At 45.9% G+C, this 15,493-nt stretch overlaps 9 protein-coding genes across 9 annotated transcripts; 3 read left to right on the top strand and 6 right to left on the bottom strand. All coding sequences in view use genetic code 12, as the record gives it.

Moving 5' to 3' along the window:
- Positions 1-239: 239 nt before the first annotated feature.
- Positions 240-1,499, bottom strand: OPI1 (transcriptional regulator OPI1; the record flags this gene model as incomplete). The annotated part of the gene is made up of 1 exon (XM_029033469.2): positions 240-1,499. The coding sequence occupies one exon, from the start codon at positions 1,497-1,499 to the stop codon at positions 240-242; it is 1,260 nt and encodes a 419-aa protein (XP_028892061.2).
- A 1,009-nt stretch (positions 1,500-2,508) lies between these two features.
- Positions 2,509-3,717, bottom strand: CJI96_0003026 (uncharacterized protein; the record flags this gene model as incomplete). The annotated part of the gene is made up of 1 exon (XM_029033470.2): positions 2,509-3,717. The coding sequence occupies one exon, from the start codon at positions 3,715-3,717 to the stop codon at positions 2,509-2,511; it is 1,209 nt and encodes a 402-aa protein (XP_028892062.2).
- Positions 3,718-4,069: 352 nt separating this feature from the next.
- On the top strand, positions 4,070-4,732 carry IFU5 (WW domain-containing protein IFU5; the record flags this gene model as incomplete). The annotated part of the gene is made up of 1 exon (XM_029033471.1): positions 4,070-4,732. The coding sequence occupies one exon, from the start codon at positions 4,070-4,072 to the stop codon at positions 4,730-4,732; it is 663 nt and encodes a 220-aa protein (XP_028892063.1).
- A 569-nt stretch (positions 4,733-5,301) lies between these two features.
- MCI4 (Mci4p) lies at positions 5,302-5,712 on the top strand (the record flags this gene model as incomplete). The annotated part of the gene is made up of 1 exon (XM_029033472.1): positions 5,302-5,712. The coding sequence occupies one exon, from the start codon at positions 5,302-5,304 to the stop codon at positions 5,710-5,712; it is 411 nt and encodes a 136-aa protein (XP_028892064.1).
- A 159-nt stretch (positions 5,713-5,871) lies between these two features.
- On the bottom strand, positions 5,872-6,486 carry SEC4 (Rab family GTPase SEC4; the record flags this gene model as incomplete). Its single annotated transcript, XM_029033473.1, has 1 exon — positions 5,872-6,486. One exon carries the CDS (start codon positions 6,484-6,486, stop codon positions 5,872-5,874), a length of 615 nt encoding a protein of 204 aa, XP_028892065.1.
- Positions 6,487-7,034: 548 nt separating this feature from the next.
- On the bottom strand, positions 7,035-8,810 carry FRS1 (phenylalanine--tRNA ligase subunit beta; the record flags this gene model as incomplete). Its single annotated transcript, XM_029033474.2, has 1 exon — positions 7,035-8,810. The coding sequence occupies one exon, from the start codon at positions 8,808-8,810 to the stop codon at positions 7,035-7,037; it is 1,776 nt and encodes a 591-aa protein (XP_028892066.1).
- A 162-nt stretch (positions 8,811-8,972) lies between these two features.
- CJI96_0003021 (uncharacterized protein) lies at positions 8,973-11,753 on the bottom strand (the record flags this gene model as incomplete). Its single annotated transcript, XM_029033475.2, has 1 exon — positions 8,973-11,753. The coding sequence occupies one exon, from the start codon at positions 11,751-11,753 to the stop codon at positions 8,973-8,975; it is 2,781 nt and encodes a 926-aa protein (XP_028892067.2).
- Positions 11,754-13,127: 1,374 nt separating this feature from the next.
- CJI96_0003020 (25S rRNA (uracil2843-N3)-methyltransferase) lies at positions 13,128-14,117 on the top strand (the record flags this gene model as incomplete). The annotated part of the gene is made up of 1 exon (XM_029033476.2): positions 13,128-14,117. One exon carries the CDS (start codon positions 13,128-13,130, stop codon positions 14,115-14,117), a length of 990 nt encoding a protein of 329 aa, XP_028892068.1.
- A 12-nt stretch (positions 14,118-14,129) lies between these two features.
- HST2 (histone deacetylase) lies at positions 14,130-15,185 on the bottom strand (the record flags this gene model as incomplete). The annotated part of the gene is made up of 1 exon (XM_029033477.2): positions 14,130-15,185. One exon carries the CDS (start codon positions 15,183-15,185, stop codon positions 14,130-14,132), a length of 1,056 nt encoding a protein of 351 aa, XP_028892069.2.
- Positions 15,186-15,493: the final 308 nt, after the last annotated feature.

Raw genomic sequence — 15,493 nt, 5'->3', positions numbered from 1 at the left:
CTCTACTCACTTATCTCAAGTAGGTAATGATGGGTAATTAACCGTGCCTACGGGCTGCTTAAGGCGTCAAAGGGCCCTTTAGCATTTTCAGCTGTATGTTGGTGGTATTTCCATATTGACTATATCCATAAAATCAATCCCCCTATATATAATACACGAAAAGCCCCAATAGAGTCGACTATATTTCCTCAAAGCTAAATCTGGGCGTAGTAAAAATATTCGAAAAGAACCCAAAAACCTTAGGTCTGTCTAACTGCGTCTAGGGCCTCTGCCTTGACAAAAGCCTTTTCGTCATGCCCATTCTTATCGTAGTTTTGCCCAGATCCTTCTTCCGTCGTCTCTTCTCCGTCAACCCAGCTTTCCGCCTTTTCTAGCTGATTGTTGAACACCATCGTTAAACGACTGATCATGTTGAGTGATTCTTTGGCAAACGTGACGATCTTGTCGTTAGTTTGCGAAGACCCTGCCGAACTCAGCTGTACTTGATACGGCAAATTGAGAATGATCTCGCGGATAGTGGATTTTAGTCTGTAGTCCTCGGAATCGGGACCCTCTTCACTATCCTTCTCGGCGCACAAGGACGATGGACGGAAGTTGGAAATGACATGGATGATCTTCTTGACAGTGGTGACAATTTCCGTCTGTGTTTCTTGAGCATCCGGAGCAGGGGTGGACGAAGCATCCAGTCTCGACGAGTTGACAGCAGTCAACTCGCTCTCAGACCGCGAAGATTCCGTCTGCCGCGTTAGTGGGTGGGTATCATCATGTTTTTCTTCCAGTTTGGGCGTGGAGAGCTGTTCCTGGTGCTTATGATCATCCGGAACTTCACGCGTCTCTATTGCCTGCTGAAGATAGCCAACCTTGTCATTAATGTGCCTATTGGCAAGTTTCAAGATGTGCAAGCAAAACTTCAAGCGCTTCTTTGTTTCGTTCTTCTCAGCGGGCAGCACAACGCGACGTTTCTTTTGCTTGCGTGCCTCATGTAGCCTTGCCTGGTGCATACTGTTCAAATTTACCTCAATTTTGTTGAAAACGGGCATTGCTGCCTTTTCCACAATGCCTGCGGCATAGTTGAATGGAGCATAGTTGCGCTTCGAATCCTCATAGTACTTGACGGCGTTGGTGACGATAGGAAGTTTACTCACCGCGTTCACAGACAGCACGATCGGATGCTGCTGTCTTTCCAAGTCCGCAAGCGACGTTGTAGACATGGGTGATGTTGCACTCGAGACTGGGTTCGACTCTGGTGGGCCTGGCGAGTGGGCTAAGTTGGCAAGAACCTCGGCGGCGCTCACCGCGCTCTCATCATTTCCTTGAACCTGCTGTGTCGTGGGTGTAGTAGGGTCGTTGGTGGCTACGGCGCTGACGGTGGACTCCGAGACCGTGGGAGCACCTACGGATTGAACGAGGTGGGAGTGTTTAACGTCAAACGTCTGCTCGTACGGAGGAGGATCCGAGGGAAGGGAGTCGGACAACTTTCTCTTTCTTGATTCGGCCATGGCAAAAAAAGTTTTGCGGGAGTTAAGTTTGGTTGTAGTTTACTTTTTGTGGGAAGTGAGAACTGATATAGATGAAAACGGCCTGCGAAGGGAGACCCATGTGAAAAAGGCCCTTCTAGTGAGGATATGGTGCGAGCGCGGTGTTTTGCATGCTCCAGCGAAGAAACTCGACTGGCAATGCGTAGCAGGGCCTAAAAAAAAAAACGAGCCCGGGCCATGTGAAAAAATTAGAGGCCCTGGCAAAAAGATTCAAGCACCAAGATCCTGCAAAAAAATCCTCAGAGTCTCCTTCCAAAAACGTGTTCAAGGATTGGGGATTTAATTTGAATTGGCCGCCTGACTTTCCCCAAAGGTCGTCGCTGCCTCTAGCAGCTTTACCCTTGTTTCATCTCATCGTGCAGCGCACCCTATTCTCTCTTGGGAGGGTGCGGCAAAGTCATATGCGAGGAACATCTGAGGTCTCAGCAGAAGCAGCAGCAGCGCAGAAGCCACAAGCATGAGAAACCGTCCAGGGCACCTGAAGCTTGTGCAACCATTCACCGTAACCTGAGATTTGCAATTGTGATTCTTCGCGAGCAGGGAGATCTGAGGCAACTGCTTAACTCCAATCTAGAAACGGAACATTTTTGTCCGGAGGGGAGTCTCCTCAGAGGTGTGCAGGTCAGAGAGAAAGTTGGAATTCGACGGCAGCAGCGCTAGGGAGGGTAGGTCTCTGCGACAGGCTTTTGGGACCCTCGGTGGCTGCGAAAAAGAGCCCACGGCCAAAGCACCAAAAACCCAAAATGCCAATGGCAAGAGGAAGTCACAGCGTAATATCGACTTTCTATGATCATTACCCATAGCTCCTCATGCTTTATCACGCTTGATCTCTGTTGGGTTCGCTGGGGGGATGCTGCAGCAGAGTTTTCTCAGCTTTCGCTGACACCTATTGTATGGCTACTCATTTTCTCAAACGTACACTCTTCTTGTCATTGGGGTGCTCTTTGTCCTGCTGCCGGGCCTGGGCTCCTCACATGCTGCCTCCAGCATTAGTTGCGGCCATTTCTCTTCGGCTGCGGACCACGCTCTCACTCCCATACTTTCTCTCTTCCTCTTCGAACGCCCGCATAGACATCCACCCTCGGTTGGCCACGAACACACGACGGTACTTCTTCTTTGTCTCCGGACAGAACTTGCTCACCTCTCCATATGTAGTGGTAATATTGGTGTCGTTCTCTTGGGCATCTTGGCTGTCCGTGGCCTCTTTGTTCGAGACTAGACCCATGTGGCTCTGGCCTCTCTTCTCTGCTATATACTTCTTCAACGCTTCCCTCCCTTCAGCTGTCGATATCTCAAAGGTGTTTTTTCGAGCAGAAACTGGTGCAATACCAACAGCAAACCCTTTTTGCTTCTTCCTTTCTGCTTCTCTGGAATGCGCTGGCTGGAGCCACGCTCTAGGTGGGGCGAGGCTCTCGGGCAGCAGCAGCAACAGCTTTCCCTCGGCAAGCTGGCCTGAGCGGTCCGAAGGGCTCAACAGAGCCATAGGTGGCACGAGAGCTGCAAAGTATTCCAGCAGGTCCAGCTTGAAATCGATCTGGCCTTGATTCTGAAGAGCCACGGCGTTGATAGTAGCCACGGCAGCACGCAAGCGACACCTCTGGAGGGTTGAAAAAAAGGGACTCAGGTCACGGCTGTTGAATGAGTTGTTAGGCACTTTGATTGGAAGAGATTCCATAGGCTGGGATGGGTTGTCAGAGGAATCCAGGGTGTTTTGGGTGCTTTGATTGGTTTGTGTGCTTTGATGGGTCTTATCATCCGCAACGAAGAGGATCGACCAGGTAATGGCAGCAGAGCCCAACATCGTGGCGAAGATCCGAACAGCGGACGAGTATTTCAGATTCTTGAAGAGGTGGCCTGTCATGCTGTAGAACAGAGAAAAATGACGTGGGATTCTCGCCATGAGAGCCTTTGAAGGCATATTCTCCATAAGCTGCTTGAGGTGTGGCCCAGACATGGGAATTTCTAAAATGCAATCGAGAGAACTTTGCGATTCTCCATCGAGAAGCGTCACAATCGTGGGCTCGACGCACTGCTGGCTGCCATTGTACGTATAGCACACGTTGATGTGGAGATCAGGAATGGCTGCAAAAAACTCTTGCAAGTCACCCAAAGGTGCCCCAAAGGCGTTGTTGAGACAAAGGCCCCCAAGAGTTATGGAGGCGACGATAGAAAATTTCATAATGAGTCCAAATTAAACAAATTCTAGATCTTATCGATGTTGGTGACTTGCGTACAAATGTGTTGAGTTTGGTGATGTTTACCGAGAGTCGCAGTGGGAAGGAAATACTGGGGAAGCGAAGCATACGACATGGACACACATAAACAACAGAAGCAAGAAGCTCAAGTCTAGCATTGATATACACTAAAAGCTTGAGCTGAGCTTCGTTTCATTTTTGAAGCAGCATTCCAATCGATTAGTAGAATATACTAGCCACCGCTGGATCATCATTGCCTGCATAAGCGCCCCACGCTGTCGAGGCGGATAAAGCTTGATCCGATTGCCTCCTATCTTAACAGTTATCCTTGCTACCATGTCACAGGACCCCAAGAACGCTCCAAACGTACCCAACGGCTGGACGGCACGTTTTGACAATAACTACAAGCATTGGTACTTTGTGGATTTGAGCACCAAAAAGTCTCAATGGGAGGCTCCAGAGGGAACAACCTGGGGCAAGAATGATGGCGACGACTTGCCTCCTCCTCCATACAAACCGTCAGGAAACTCCTCTGGCGGTGCTGAAAATAGAGCCTCGGCTCCAGCCCCATCTGGGTCAGCTCAAAATGGTGGCCGTGGTCCAAGTGGACCTGGGGCACCAGGAGGACCAGGTGGATATCAGCAGCCTGGCTACGGCGGAGGATATGGCGGAGGCTATGGTGGAGGATACCCTCAACAGCCAATGCAAGCTGGCGGGTACCCTCCATATGGTCCACAGCCTGGTTATGGAGGATATCCTCCCCAAGGTTACGGATATCAGCAGCCTCCATATCAGCAGATGCCTCAGCAACAGAGAAGCGGCTTCGGCAATTTCGGAGGCATGGCCTTGGGTGCTGGTGCAGGTATGCTAGGAGGAATGATGTTGGGCAATGCTATTGCTGATGGGCAGGAGGATGCCTACAGAGACGGTTACATGGACGCTTCCATGAACGACGGAGGTGGAGACTTTGGTGGAGGCGACTTTGGCGGAGACTTCTGAGGAGGTCTCTAAAGAGGACTTCGAGGAAGCTTACCATCAATTGAAAAGACTATAAGTATCTCATGGCAAGTTGTAGATACAGATTGATTTTGAAATAGTTCCTTACATTTTGTGTCATATCTAGAGCATCATTGTAAATGTTGAATTCAAAAGGTGTAGAGCAGTACGTGATGTCTGAGAACTCTGTTCTCAAGATCTTTAAAGAGAGATTCTTAGGCGTGAGTATAAGGTATAATTGCGTCAGTTCACCGTTCATCAGCTTGACCCTTCAACCCTTACCCATTATCTCCCACAGCCTTTTGCAACCACTCCCTCACCACCAAAATTTCGAACATTACAACAGGAATCGGGGATGAAATTGTAGTGTTCAGGAAAAAGAAGAAAGAAAAATTTAAAAAAAAAAATAATAGAATTTCCTTGCCAAATTCACTTGTCACTCAAGCCTACCATTTTGTTTGGGTGGCATTGACACCCGTGCACCAAAATTCAACCAACCAAGTGACATTTTTTTCTATATTACGTTTGAAGGACTATTACTTTACACAACCTCTTTACTTCCACATAGCATCATGAAGTTCACCAGAGTGTTGAGACAGGCCGAGGAGGTTCTTGTGAAAGCTGCAGAAGGCTATCCTACAGGTTTGGCCGGATTGTACCAGCACCCAAACCCTAGACCAGCTTTGATCTCGCTCTATAATTATACATTGAACTACCTTCAGAAGAATTTCCCAGAACACTCTGTTTACAGACAGTCTGTTGAAGCTATGACCAAGAGCAGGTTAAAGATTGTGGAGGAGAACGAGATTAAAGAGGTGATCGAAAACAAGATTGGTGGTGGCTTAATTGAGGAGATTGTAGTGCAGGCCAACGACGAGTTGGCCTTGGCTAAGGATTTGTCGAGCTTAAAGGCGTGGGAAGAATTGGAAGAGAAACCCTTGGATGATCAGTGGGTGTACTTTGGCAAGAAAATCAACGAGTAAACTATAGATAAGAGGAGTCTACACAGCACATGAATATAGGGTTAAATAATGTAAGATAAAGTCATCATTTGTTCGATATACACACCAAATAAGGAAAAGTGGAAATTAGTAGGTGGGCCCATAGATGTAGCCACTTGTCTTGATGCTGCAAGGTCGTTCCTAACAGCAATTGTTCTTGACACTGTTGGTTTTCTGGGAGATGTTGATACCCGAGCTGCCCTGCTGGGGCTCCTCATCCACGGTCTTATCCTGAATAATTCCTGCCAACTCGTAGAATATAGCCTCCACGTTTTCGTTAGTTTTGGCACTTGCCTCCAAGAATGGTACATTCAACTTAGAAGCCAACTCCTCACCTTGCTGTCTAGAGACTTGTCTGTTCTCTTCATCGTCACATTTGTTACCGACCAAAAAAATCTGAGAGTTTTCGTTGGCGTGCGGGGTGACTGTGTTGAACCAGTTCTCGACATTTTCAAACGTTCTGGCATCGGTGACATCATAAATCAATACAATACCTCTGGCGCCTCTGTAGTAGGACGTGGTAATCGTTCTGAATCTCTCCTGGCCTGCTGTGTCCCAGACCTGCAACTTGATTTTTTTGCCTTTGCTCTCAATAGTTCTGATCTTGAAATCAATGCCGATCGTGGTGATGAAGGATGGGTTGAATTTGTCGTCGACAAAACGCAACAACAAACACGACTTGCCCACTCCAGAGTCTCCAATGAGCAACAACTTCATGATCATATCGTACGATCTCGATGGTGCCTTATCACTCATTGTGCTTCCTCGTTATATGATTATTCAATAGGGGATGGTTAAAGCAACCGACAAAATAAGGATGACGTGAAAATCTGTAAGGAAAGATTACGTGGCAAATGTGCAAGCTGAAAGAATGAAGATGATAACGAGCTCTCGTTTAATTCTAGAAGCTGGATAGCACTGACTGTTGCCTGGAAACGGTATCTTCGGTTGGGTTAGATTTCATTATGCGACAGGCGCACGGAACCGGTCGTGCCAGCACAGTGTATGTACTGCAGGTAATGGGTATGAATGGTCCCGGCTGTTACTGGAAATTGCAATTAAAGGTCTTCAAAAATGATAGTCTTTTATGAGATTTTAGATTGCAGATATTATGGAGAGTGAAGGTTTCTGCATAACTTATGGCAATTGCTGAGGTTCGCTTGAATGACTATAATTGAAAAACAGAACTGTATCCTCGCTTCAAAGTGCTATTTAAGCAGAGTGCTACTCATGTTAGTGCATACTTTGCCTCGTATTGTACCCTACGTAGTTACCTCCGGACTCTATCTGTATTACGGTCTATTTTACAAGAAGACCTCGACGTTGATCTCCACGGACGAGGCGGCATACGGAATCTCAAAGTGGCCCAACACTTCAGGGTGCAAAACTCCAATAGCACCAATGTGTTGAGGCTCTGCACCTTCGCTGACTCTGAAGAAGATTTTGGCACCTCTACCTGGAAAGAAGGTGGTGTTGGCGTCGTCCTGCTCAATCCAGTATCCTCTGGACTTATTCTCGTTTGGTTTCTCAATCCATGGTGTCCTCACCGTTTGCATGATTTTACCTAGCAAGCCTTGAACATATTCGAAACCAGAGTGCTTACCGGCGTAGATAGCACTCCAGTTTCTTTGGTTGTAGGCGCCTCTCTCCAAGCTGTCGTCCTTCTTCACAATGTCTCCACACTCAAACACCTTGATGGGCAACGAGTGCTTTCTGTTCTCCTTAATGGTTTTAAGGATACCTGGCAACAAGGTAGTTCTCACTACCTGGTATTCAAATGTCTTGGGGTTTTCCAACTTGACTGCTGTCTTACCATCGTCAACCTGTCTCAAGAACTTGAAATTCTCATCATGCGAGCACAACGTCAATGGCAACACTTCCAAGTATCCGGATTGTGACGATGCAAGTCTGATAATATCAGCAACCTTGTTCACTGGCAAGGGAGCTGCCACGAGGGAATCACTCTGGGGCTTTGTCTTCTTCAAATCGTTGAAGCCATACCCGATGGCAGCATCCTCCATGATATCACACTGGTGCAAGATATCGGATCTGGTGATCGGAACAGCGACATCAAGAATGTTCTTATCGCTCGAAGAAGGTGTGGCGTGAAGGGACATTCTCCTCAACAATTTGGCGATCTGCTCGCCGCTGTAGTTCAAGCCCAAACACGAGTTGATGTAGGAAACCTCCGCCTTGAAATTTCTGGGGGTGACGTTAGGAGTAACCCTGTCTTGCTTGTTGTGAGAAGAGATGATTTGGACTGGCTCGATGACGAATGGCTTCTTACAGTAGCAAGAGAACATGGCCACCATCTGCTCAATGACAATTTCCGTTTTGGTTTTGTCAGTACCTGTGACTTCAATAAAGACATTCTTGGTGTTTAAGGAAATCTTGGAGTGATTGGAGTTGATTATTGGTGGCAAGGAGCACACGGTTTTCTTGGAGTCGTAAATCACTGGATACACTGGAGAATCTTTGATGATATGCAAGTATTTGCTCAAGTTCTTATCGCTTTCATAAAACTCCATCAACTCAGCACCGTCCATGACCTTTTCCTGGTTCAATGGTGCAAATTTGATATCCTTAGGAGGCAACGCCTGGTATACAAATGGTGGAGTCAATGTGTCCAAGTCGTGAGTACCAATGGCAACCAATGTTCTGTTTCGGCACAAATTCGTGTGCAATTTGTCTTGCAAGGCAATGAAGGAGGCATATTTTCTCTCATCAAATTCTACACCTTTCAATATGGCAGCGGCAGCGAAAGGTCTAATCTGCTGAGTAGACTCTTCGATGGTCATGGTGATTTCGGGCTTTGCTGGTTCCAACACATACTTGGGTGCTTCCCTTCTGCCCAAGAACTCATTGAGTGCCTGGGCAATACCTTCAATACACAACATATCATATCTGTTGGCGGGAATTTCGATCTTTAACTGGGGTCTTTCTCCCTCTGCACAGTCATTGGTGGTGTCTTCGTCCAATTCGAGGCCGAAGTCGAAACACAACTCATCGAACTCTTCGGTGGTGTATTCTCTACCCAAAAGCTCGTAAAGGTCAGCCTTATCACACGGAATAGTGGGCATCTTGGAAGATAGTTATGTAGTTTTCTGGAGTCTTGAAGATAAAAAAAAATTCGCTGAGTCAATCAGTACAGTACTGACAATTACGCATAAATTAGGAAGGTGAGTCAACTCATGAAATAAGCGAGTTTCTATAATATATACCCATAAAACAAATTCTTTGTCTCATCCACTACTACTGTCTTTTTTAAAAGCTGTTGGAAGTTTGGTTTTGATGTTTTGAAGCATCGTAGCTGGTTGTTGCTCAAGCTCGATATCTTCATTCAACGTCTGTGTCTTCGGTGCGGTATCAACTTCTTGACGGACTTTCTTGAGTTGCTCGTCATCTTGTTCCCCGAGCTTTTCGATATCATTGATCTCCTCTGCCAAGGCGTCTAAGTCAAAAATGGCTTCACCGGAATCGCATTGGTTGTCTTCTTTCCTTAGAGCACCGGTAGTTTGGGTGCTTGACTCCTCGTACTCTTCAAATCGGTCGCCTTGATTGGCATTTGCATCCTCCTGCTTCGCTGCCTCATCGAGTACACCCCACCAGTTCTTCTGCTTGGGCTTGAACCAGCTCTTCCAAGACTTCTGATCTTTCTGAGCTTCTTCCATTTTTTCTTTCTCCATCTTTGCCCTGGCCTCGTCGAACTCAGTAATAAGTTTTCGTTGTCTCTCTCCTTGTTCTGAGTCAGGTTCTTCAATCTCAGCGAATTCGTCGCTCAAAACTTCCCAATCCATTGCTCTTAAAATCTTTGGAACAGCCCTTCTGTATGCCATATGACCCTCCACCATTTCAGTGCAATCAAAATTTTCGATGCCAGGGATATTTTCAATAGGAGACAAACCCGCAACGGACAGAAGACCGCCACCAGTTGCTCTAAAAAGGTAGCCAAGGATCCAGTCGTTTTTCGAATACCCACTGATGAACTTACCACTGACGACTGAGCGTGCCAAAGTGATCTGTTCATACTTCACGGCAACAGGATTTCCAAGTAGAATCACATTCTCCACCAAACCATATCCACCACGATTGGCAAGATCAATAAGACAAGAATAGATTAATCGAGAGCCGAGGGAGAATCCAACCAAGGTGATTGGTCTGACACCTAAATTTCCTGATATCAAAGTGTCAGCAAGAATTTTACCTGCTTTCCACGCCCTATCTAGAGACACATTCCATGGATTGTCAAGCAAATACGAAAGTTTCGAGAGGGCCATGGGAAGCTGAATGGCAGACATCAACGCTGAAAGAATGGTGGCGCCAAGAATCTGCTGAATAGACGTACTCAACGCTTCAGTTGCAAGAATACCAATGGTTTGGCCCATAGACCTTAACATTTCCGGCTCCCAAAGCAACGAGAACATGTCACCCATAACTGGGTCAACTGTGGAAAATGGGAGTCGCACATCATCTAGATCACCGTTCATCCAGCCACTGACGGTAATGATTAAATTGGTGCGTTTGTTATTGTGTAAAGGTTTAAGCTCAAACGTGTGAACATCGCCAGTCCTTCGTGCGCCTGCTTTCGACCCCATCTTAGCACCTGCTGCTACACCACCAGTTGTGATAATTGCACTGCCACCGACGCCTGCCAAAAACCCACTAGTGCCACCGATACCCACAGTGGTCAAACCAGCAGCCAAACCGGCACCAATCAATGGAGCCAACAAACCAGCAGATAACCCAATGGCAAGCGAGCCGCCGATTGTTGCCATTCCTATATATGCCAATCTCTTTCTCTTATTCTTTTGAATGTGCTTCTCAATGAACAGCCTGTCACTCAACTTATCGTCTCTGTTCTCGATGGTTTTGTGACTTGTATCCAATTCCAAACTCTCTATAAGTCTTCGCTCAAATTGGTAAATCTCGATGTTGAGAATTCCCAAATAATTGGCAAATTTGATGAGGAGTGTTCTCGATCTGCAATCGTAGTACCCATCACTAAGAAGTAGCAAAAACAAGTCACACACAAGAACCCAGCGTAAATCAAATTCTTTGGATAGCTGATGAACGATAGGCTTCTGCGTCTCAAGCATCAACAAACTCTGTGATAAGTCTTCCACTTGGACTCCATGAACGCTTAAATTTTCTATCATGTTCTTCTCTTGCTTATTGAGATCTAGATGGTCCTCCAATTTGGACATGATGTATCTTGTCCAGTTCGAAAAATTTTTCTGTGCTAGGCTCATGGGTTTCGACATTTTAAACGTCGTTCTTTGGTTTAGTTTCGCCAATTCTGTGGCCATATCCACTGTTATAAGCTTCACCATACCAATATATGCAAATTTTTGGGATTCTGTTAGAAGCCCTCTTGTACCAGCAAGAGTCTCCTTCGAATCAATTGCCTCGTCTCCGTAGTCAAAGGTGTCTTCGTCATCTTCATCTTCGCAATCCTTTTGGTTCCGCAGCCCCTGAAGCTCAAACAAGAAATCTGTTTTTCTATCAAGCCTAGCGTACTTGTTTAACTGCTCCTCGGTGTCTATCTTAGTATACCCTCGAGCATCTCTATGGTCAAGCATGTCACACTCCCTGTCTCTAGTAAACTCAAGGTTGCCTCTCTCATCAAAAAAATCCTCCTTGGCTACTTTCTTCACTTCCTTCCAGTCACTGGTGCCTGAATTGAAAAAGTCCTCTTCCGGCTTCTCCTTCTTCACCTCCTCTTCATTCTCAGGATATTCTGCCGAGACTTCTGATATTTTATGCTGGTGTCGTTTCGTGACGTCGTCAGTGCTAACAATATGCGGCTCCAGCAGCTTGCTGCTCAAGTCGAACTCAACAAATTGTGATTCTGGCGTCTGTGGAGGTCCCTGATGGCTGATCTCAGCCAAGTCTGTTTCCTTTGCCTCGAGCGCAGGAAGTGTCGGAAGCTCGCCGACGCCGACTCTAGAATTGAATTCACGGGAGTTATTTTTTGAAAAGGTTCGAGGTAGCTCGAATTGTCTATAGTCTGATTCTTCATTCATCAGCCAGAAGGAGTAGCAAATGTAAGGATAGTAAATGAATTTATGCTTTCAGGGTAATAGCGCATCCGTGATGTGCAGGGTTGCAGCTCTTGACACAACCGTAGGCGACTATGGTGGCACAATGGACAGAAAGATTACAGGAGATTATTGGCAAAAGAATATAGAATGCTGAGGAAGAGGTAGCAAAGATTTGAGCTGAATTACTCATATTGGACAAGGAGTATCCGGCTCTAACAATAGTAATTGATCTCATCGCTAAGAGAGGTAGCATCGAATTACATGATACGCAATCAGACTCGAATGCACAGCACCTCGTCAACCCTTTTCTACTCATGGTCTAAGAAGTCGTTTGTTTACAGTAGTATGTGTGCAACATGGTTTTACTCAGACGATCACTAGCCAAATGGCCTCCGCAGAGTCCAGGAATATGTTGCCTGAAGCCATAGTGGTCGAGCTGCAACCATCAGCACCGTACATAATACAGCGGCAGTGGTGAGCTCAAGACCGGCTCCTCTATCTTCAACCTGTGGACGGAGCTACTCTGTCCGATGGCTCCGAAAGAGCACGGACACCTATTACTGCCGCTTCCCTCCCACATCTAGAGCCCCAAGCACCATCGCTCAACCCCTTACGGAGGACCAATGGCACCATGAGACTCGTCAAAACAACATGAAAGGCCAGAACTGGGTTCAGGTGAAGAAACGACAGAAGGAAGGTACCCATCAAACTTGCTTCTCGAGCGCCGATCTGCTAGAAGCGTCGCCACAGCAGTGAAAAAACAACCCCTCTCGAGATTTAGCTTTAACACAATGCTGGGCTTTTCCCCTAGCACAGGTTGGTGGTGAAAAAGAAAAGAAAAGGAAAAAGTGAGCGAGATGAGCGCCTTTTATAGTCGCGCGCTGAGGTGCCGCTGGAAAAGCTGAGAATGGTAGTCTTCAATATTCAGTACGAGGAGATGTTGAGAAACGGTAGTGCACACAACCTTAAGGCTGATTTACCGACCATCAGAGGATGGCTCGTTTATCGACCATCGGATGATGGCTCGCTTCCAACTATTAGAGGATGACGTGTCAACCTCGCTATCCGTCTATAAATATGGAGCTTGCCCACCCCAAAACCTTTCTGGTTTTCTCTAGAGGACAAATCCTTTCTTCTCAAGTGACATCACTTCCTGATCTCTTTACTTTGTCCATAGATACATATATGTCGCCAACATACACCACTCCCATTGCCAAGCCATCAGTCGTTGATGGTCTAGCTTCATTAAGTGATACCACTGGTACTGTGCTGCAATCTTCATCACGTGAGACTGTATGCTACAATCATGTGATGGAAACATCACAACAGGAGATGAGTTAGGGTCTAAAAAAGTCAATGAACAGAAAGCAGCACCAGGGTAAAAATAACAAATTCAGTGAGAGCAGCTCACGTAAACCTGCCAATTCACCTGATAGAAGTGAACCTACAAGTACCCATCTACCATTTCAGTCTGAGTATGCTCTTCACCCCAGAAAAGTGCTAGATTTATTCTTAGAGAGTTTCAGATTCATCCTAGCCTCTGACGATCTTCAGCAAATGATTCAGTCAGTGAAAAGTGACCTCTACAATCGTGACTACCTCCTGGCATTTGACAGTGATGATAAGAGATTTGCGTATGTAGCGAGATGGTCTCCAGCTAGGGCTTTGGCGTACGCTTCGCTCTTTTCCTCTATAAGCCCTTTGAGACAGCTTCTAGCGGACCCAAACAAGAAAAGCCGTGCATTGTTGATTGGTGGGGGTGCCTCCTCCGAATTGGTTGCTTTGGGTTCCTCGTTTGCTTGTCTTAAGCAGCCCAACGGAGACACTCCTTCTCAATTGCATCTTGATGTCATTGATATTGCCAACTGGTCCACGATAGTTGGCAATCTTACTCAGTCAATCAGCCAAAAATGGTTCTACGATCCACTGAAGTTCACAAGTAGCTTCTTTCATGGCGATATTCTCTCAGAAAGTGCAGAGTCACTTCAGCTTTCTCAGATGGACTTGATCACTATTCTTTTCACGACAAACGAACTATTCTGCGAAAAAAAATCAGAAACCATAAAGTTTCTTCAAATGATGAGCGCTCATTGTCGTAAGGGCGCTCTTCTATTGATGGCTGAGAGCGCTGGTTCGTATTCCCACATAACAGTAGGCTCAAAGAAATTCCCTGTGCAATTCCTTATCGACACCATCCTAGCAGGAAAGCCAACCTCTGGTGATGGAGCGTGGGAAATAATTGAGCAAGAAGAAAGCTGCTGGTACAGAATCAATGCAAATGAAGTGGATTACCCGATCAAGTTGGAAAATATGAGGTTTTTCTACCGTTTGTATAGAAAGAAATAGAATGTGATGATTTCAAAGCGACAATTTGCCGAGTTTTTTCGATATTGTTTCTTCGTTGAAGTCTTCTTCTTTAGATTGTGGATGGGTACGTTCCTCTTTAGTAGGCTCCTCATTTTCATCCTTTGTTGTTGCCTTTGATGGCTTCTCGGCTTCCTTGATGCCAGCGGCAACCTCTTCGGCTTTATCTTCTGCTGTCTCTGTCTTTTGCTCTTTGAGTTCAGCTTTGGCTTTTTCGTAAAGATCGTCAAGCATATCTCTCCACCCGAGCATATCCGCAATTACTCCTGCTGCTTCGTCACAGTCCAGCTGAACGATTATGTCTGATTTGCGCTTGGCATATTTAAAGTCACCAACAACTTCCTTATTTATCAACACACGTAAGCATTTTTTACCGCATTCGGCCGGCAAAGTTGAAAATGGCATGACTGTCAAAGAAGTACCAGCAACGATGGCTACTTCCACATCATCAGAGTCCTCGTGCCACAGGTAGAAAAATTTTTCTGGCAACCCTTCGCCAAAGAATGTAATATCAGGCTTTATGTAGCCCTTACACTTACTGCATTTGGGGATTCCTTCATTGGTATGTTTATCTGCCATTTGCTTCTTTAATATGTCGCTTGGCACCTCCTCATGACAGTCGATGCAGTGATTGGAAGCAAATGAGCCGTGAGCCTCCACGATATACTTTTCGTCAACACCCGCAATCCGCTCTAATGTATCAATATTCTGAGTGTATACCCTCTTCAACTTGTCGTTATCCTGAAAAAGCCTGACAAGAAAGTGAAACTTCGATGGTACAAACTTGCCAGGGTAAAGCTCATCACACAATGTATAAAAAGCTTTGGGGTTCGATCTGAAGTAATCAATGTCAAACACGGCCTCTGGGTATGGGAGATTGAGTTTCTCGAGATTGGAGTAGAGGCCAGTCTCTGGGCTTCTAAAGTCTGGTATACCGCAGGAGGTGGATATGCCAGCACCCAAGAAAAACGTAACTTTTTTGTTTTTCTTTTGAATGGCGTCTATAAGCGGTGCAAGCCTTTTCTCTTGGGTTGGAGTCGAAAACAACATGAAATGTTTTGTGGATCGTTTGCTCTCGGCTTTAAAGAAGCCTAGCGAATATCTCTGCATAGACAATTCCCTTTATCTACAGCCTAGTAGAGTCAATACAGATAAGTCACACTGGGACATGAAACGAGACAAAGAAGCCTCTGACAATTGTAAACAATCAGCAGAAGATCCAAATAAGTAGCTTTAGGTTTTTTTTTTTTTTTTTTTTTCTTATATCACGAAATAACATTCGATCATCAACGTTTTAGTACCTGGGATATTCTTGCATACAATGTCGCTACATCTAAAAGTGAGTCTTGCTTCATTTA

This window comes from Candidozyma auris, chromosome 3 (genome assembly GCF_003013715.1).
Source record: "Candidozyma auris chromosome 3, complete sequence".
Classification (NCBI taxonomy): domain Eukaryota; kingdom Fungi; phylum Ascomycota; class Pichiomycetes; order Serinales; family Metschnikowiaceae; genus Candidozyma; species Candidozyma auris.
The sequence above is the reverse complement of the archived record's forward strand: the minus strand, read 5'-3'. Positions and strand labels throughout refer to the sequence as shown.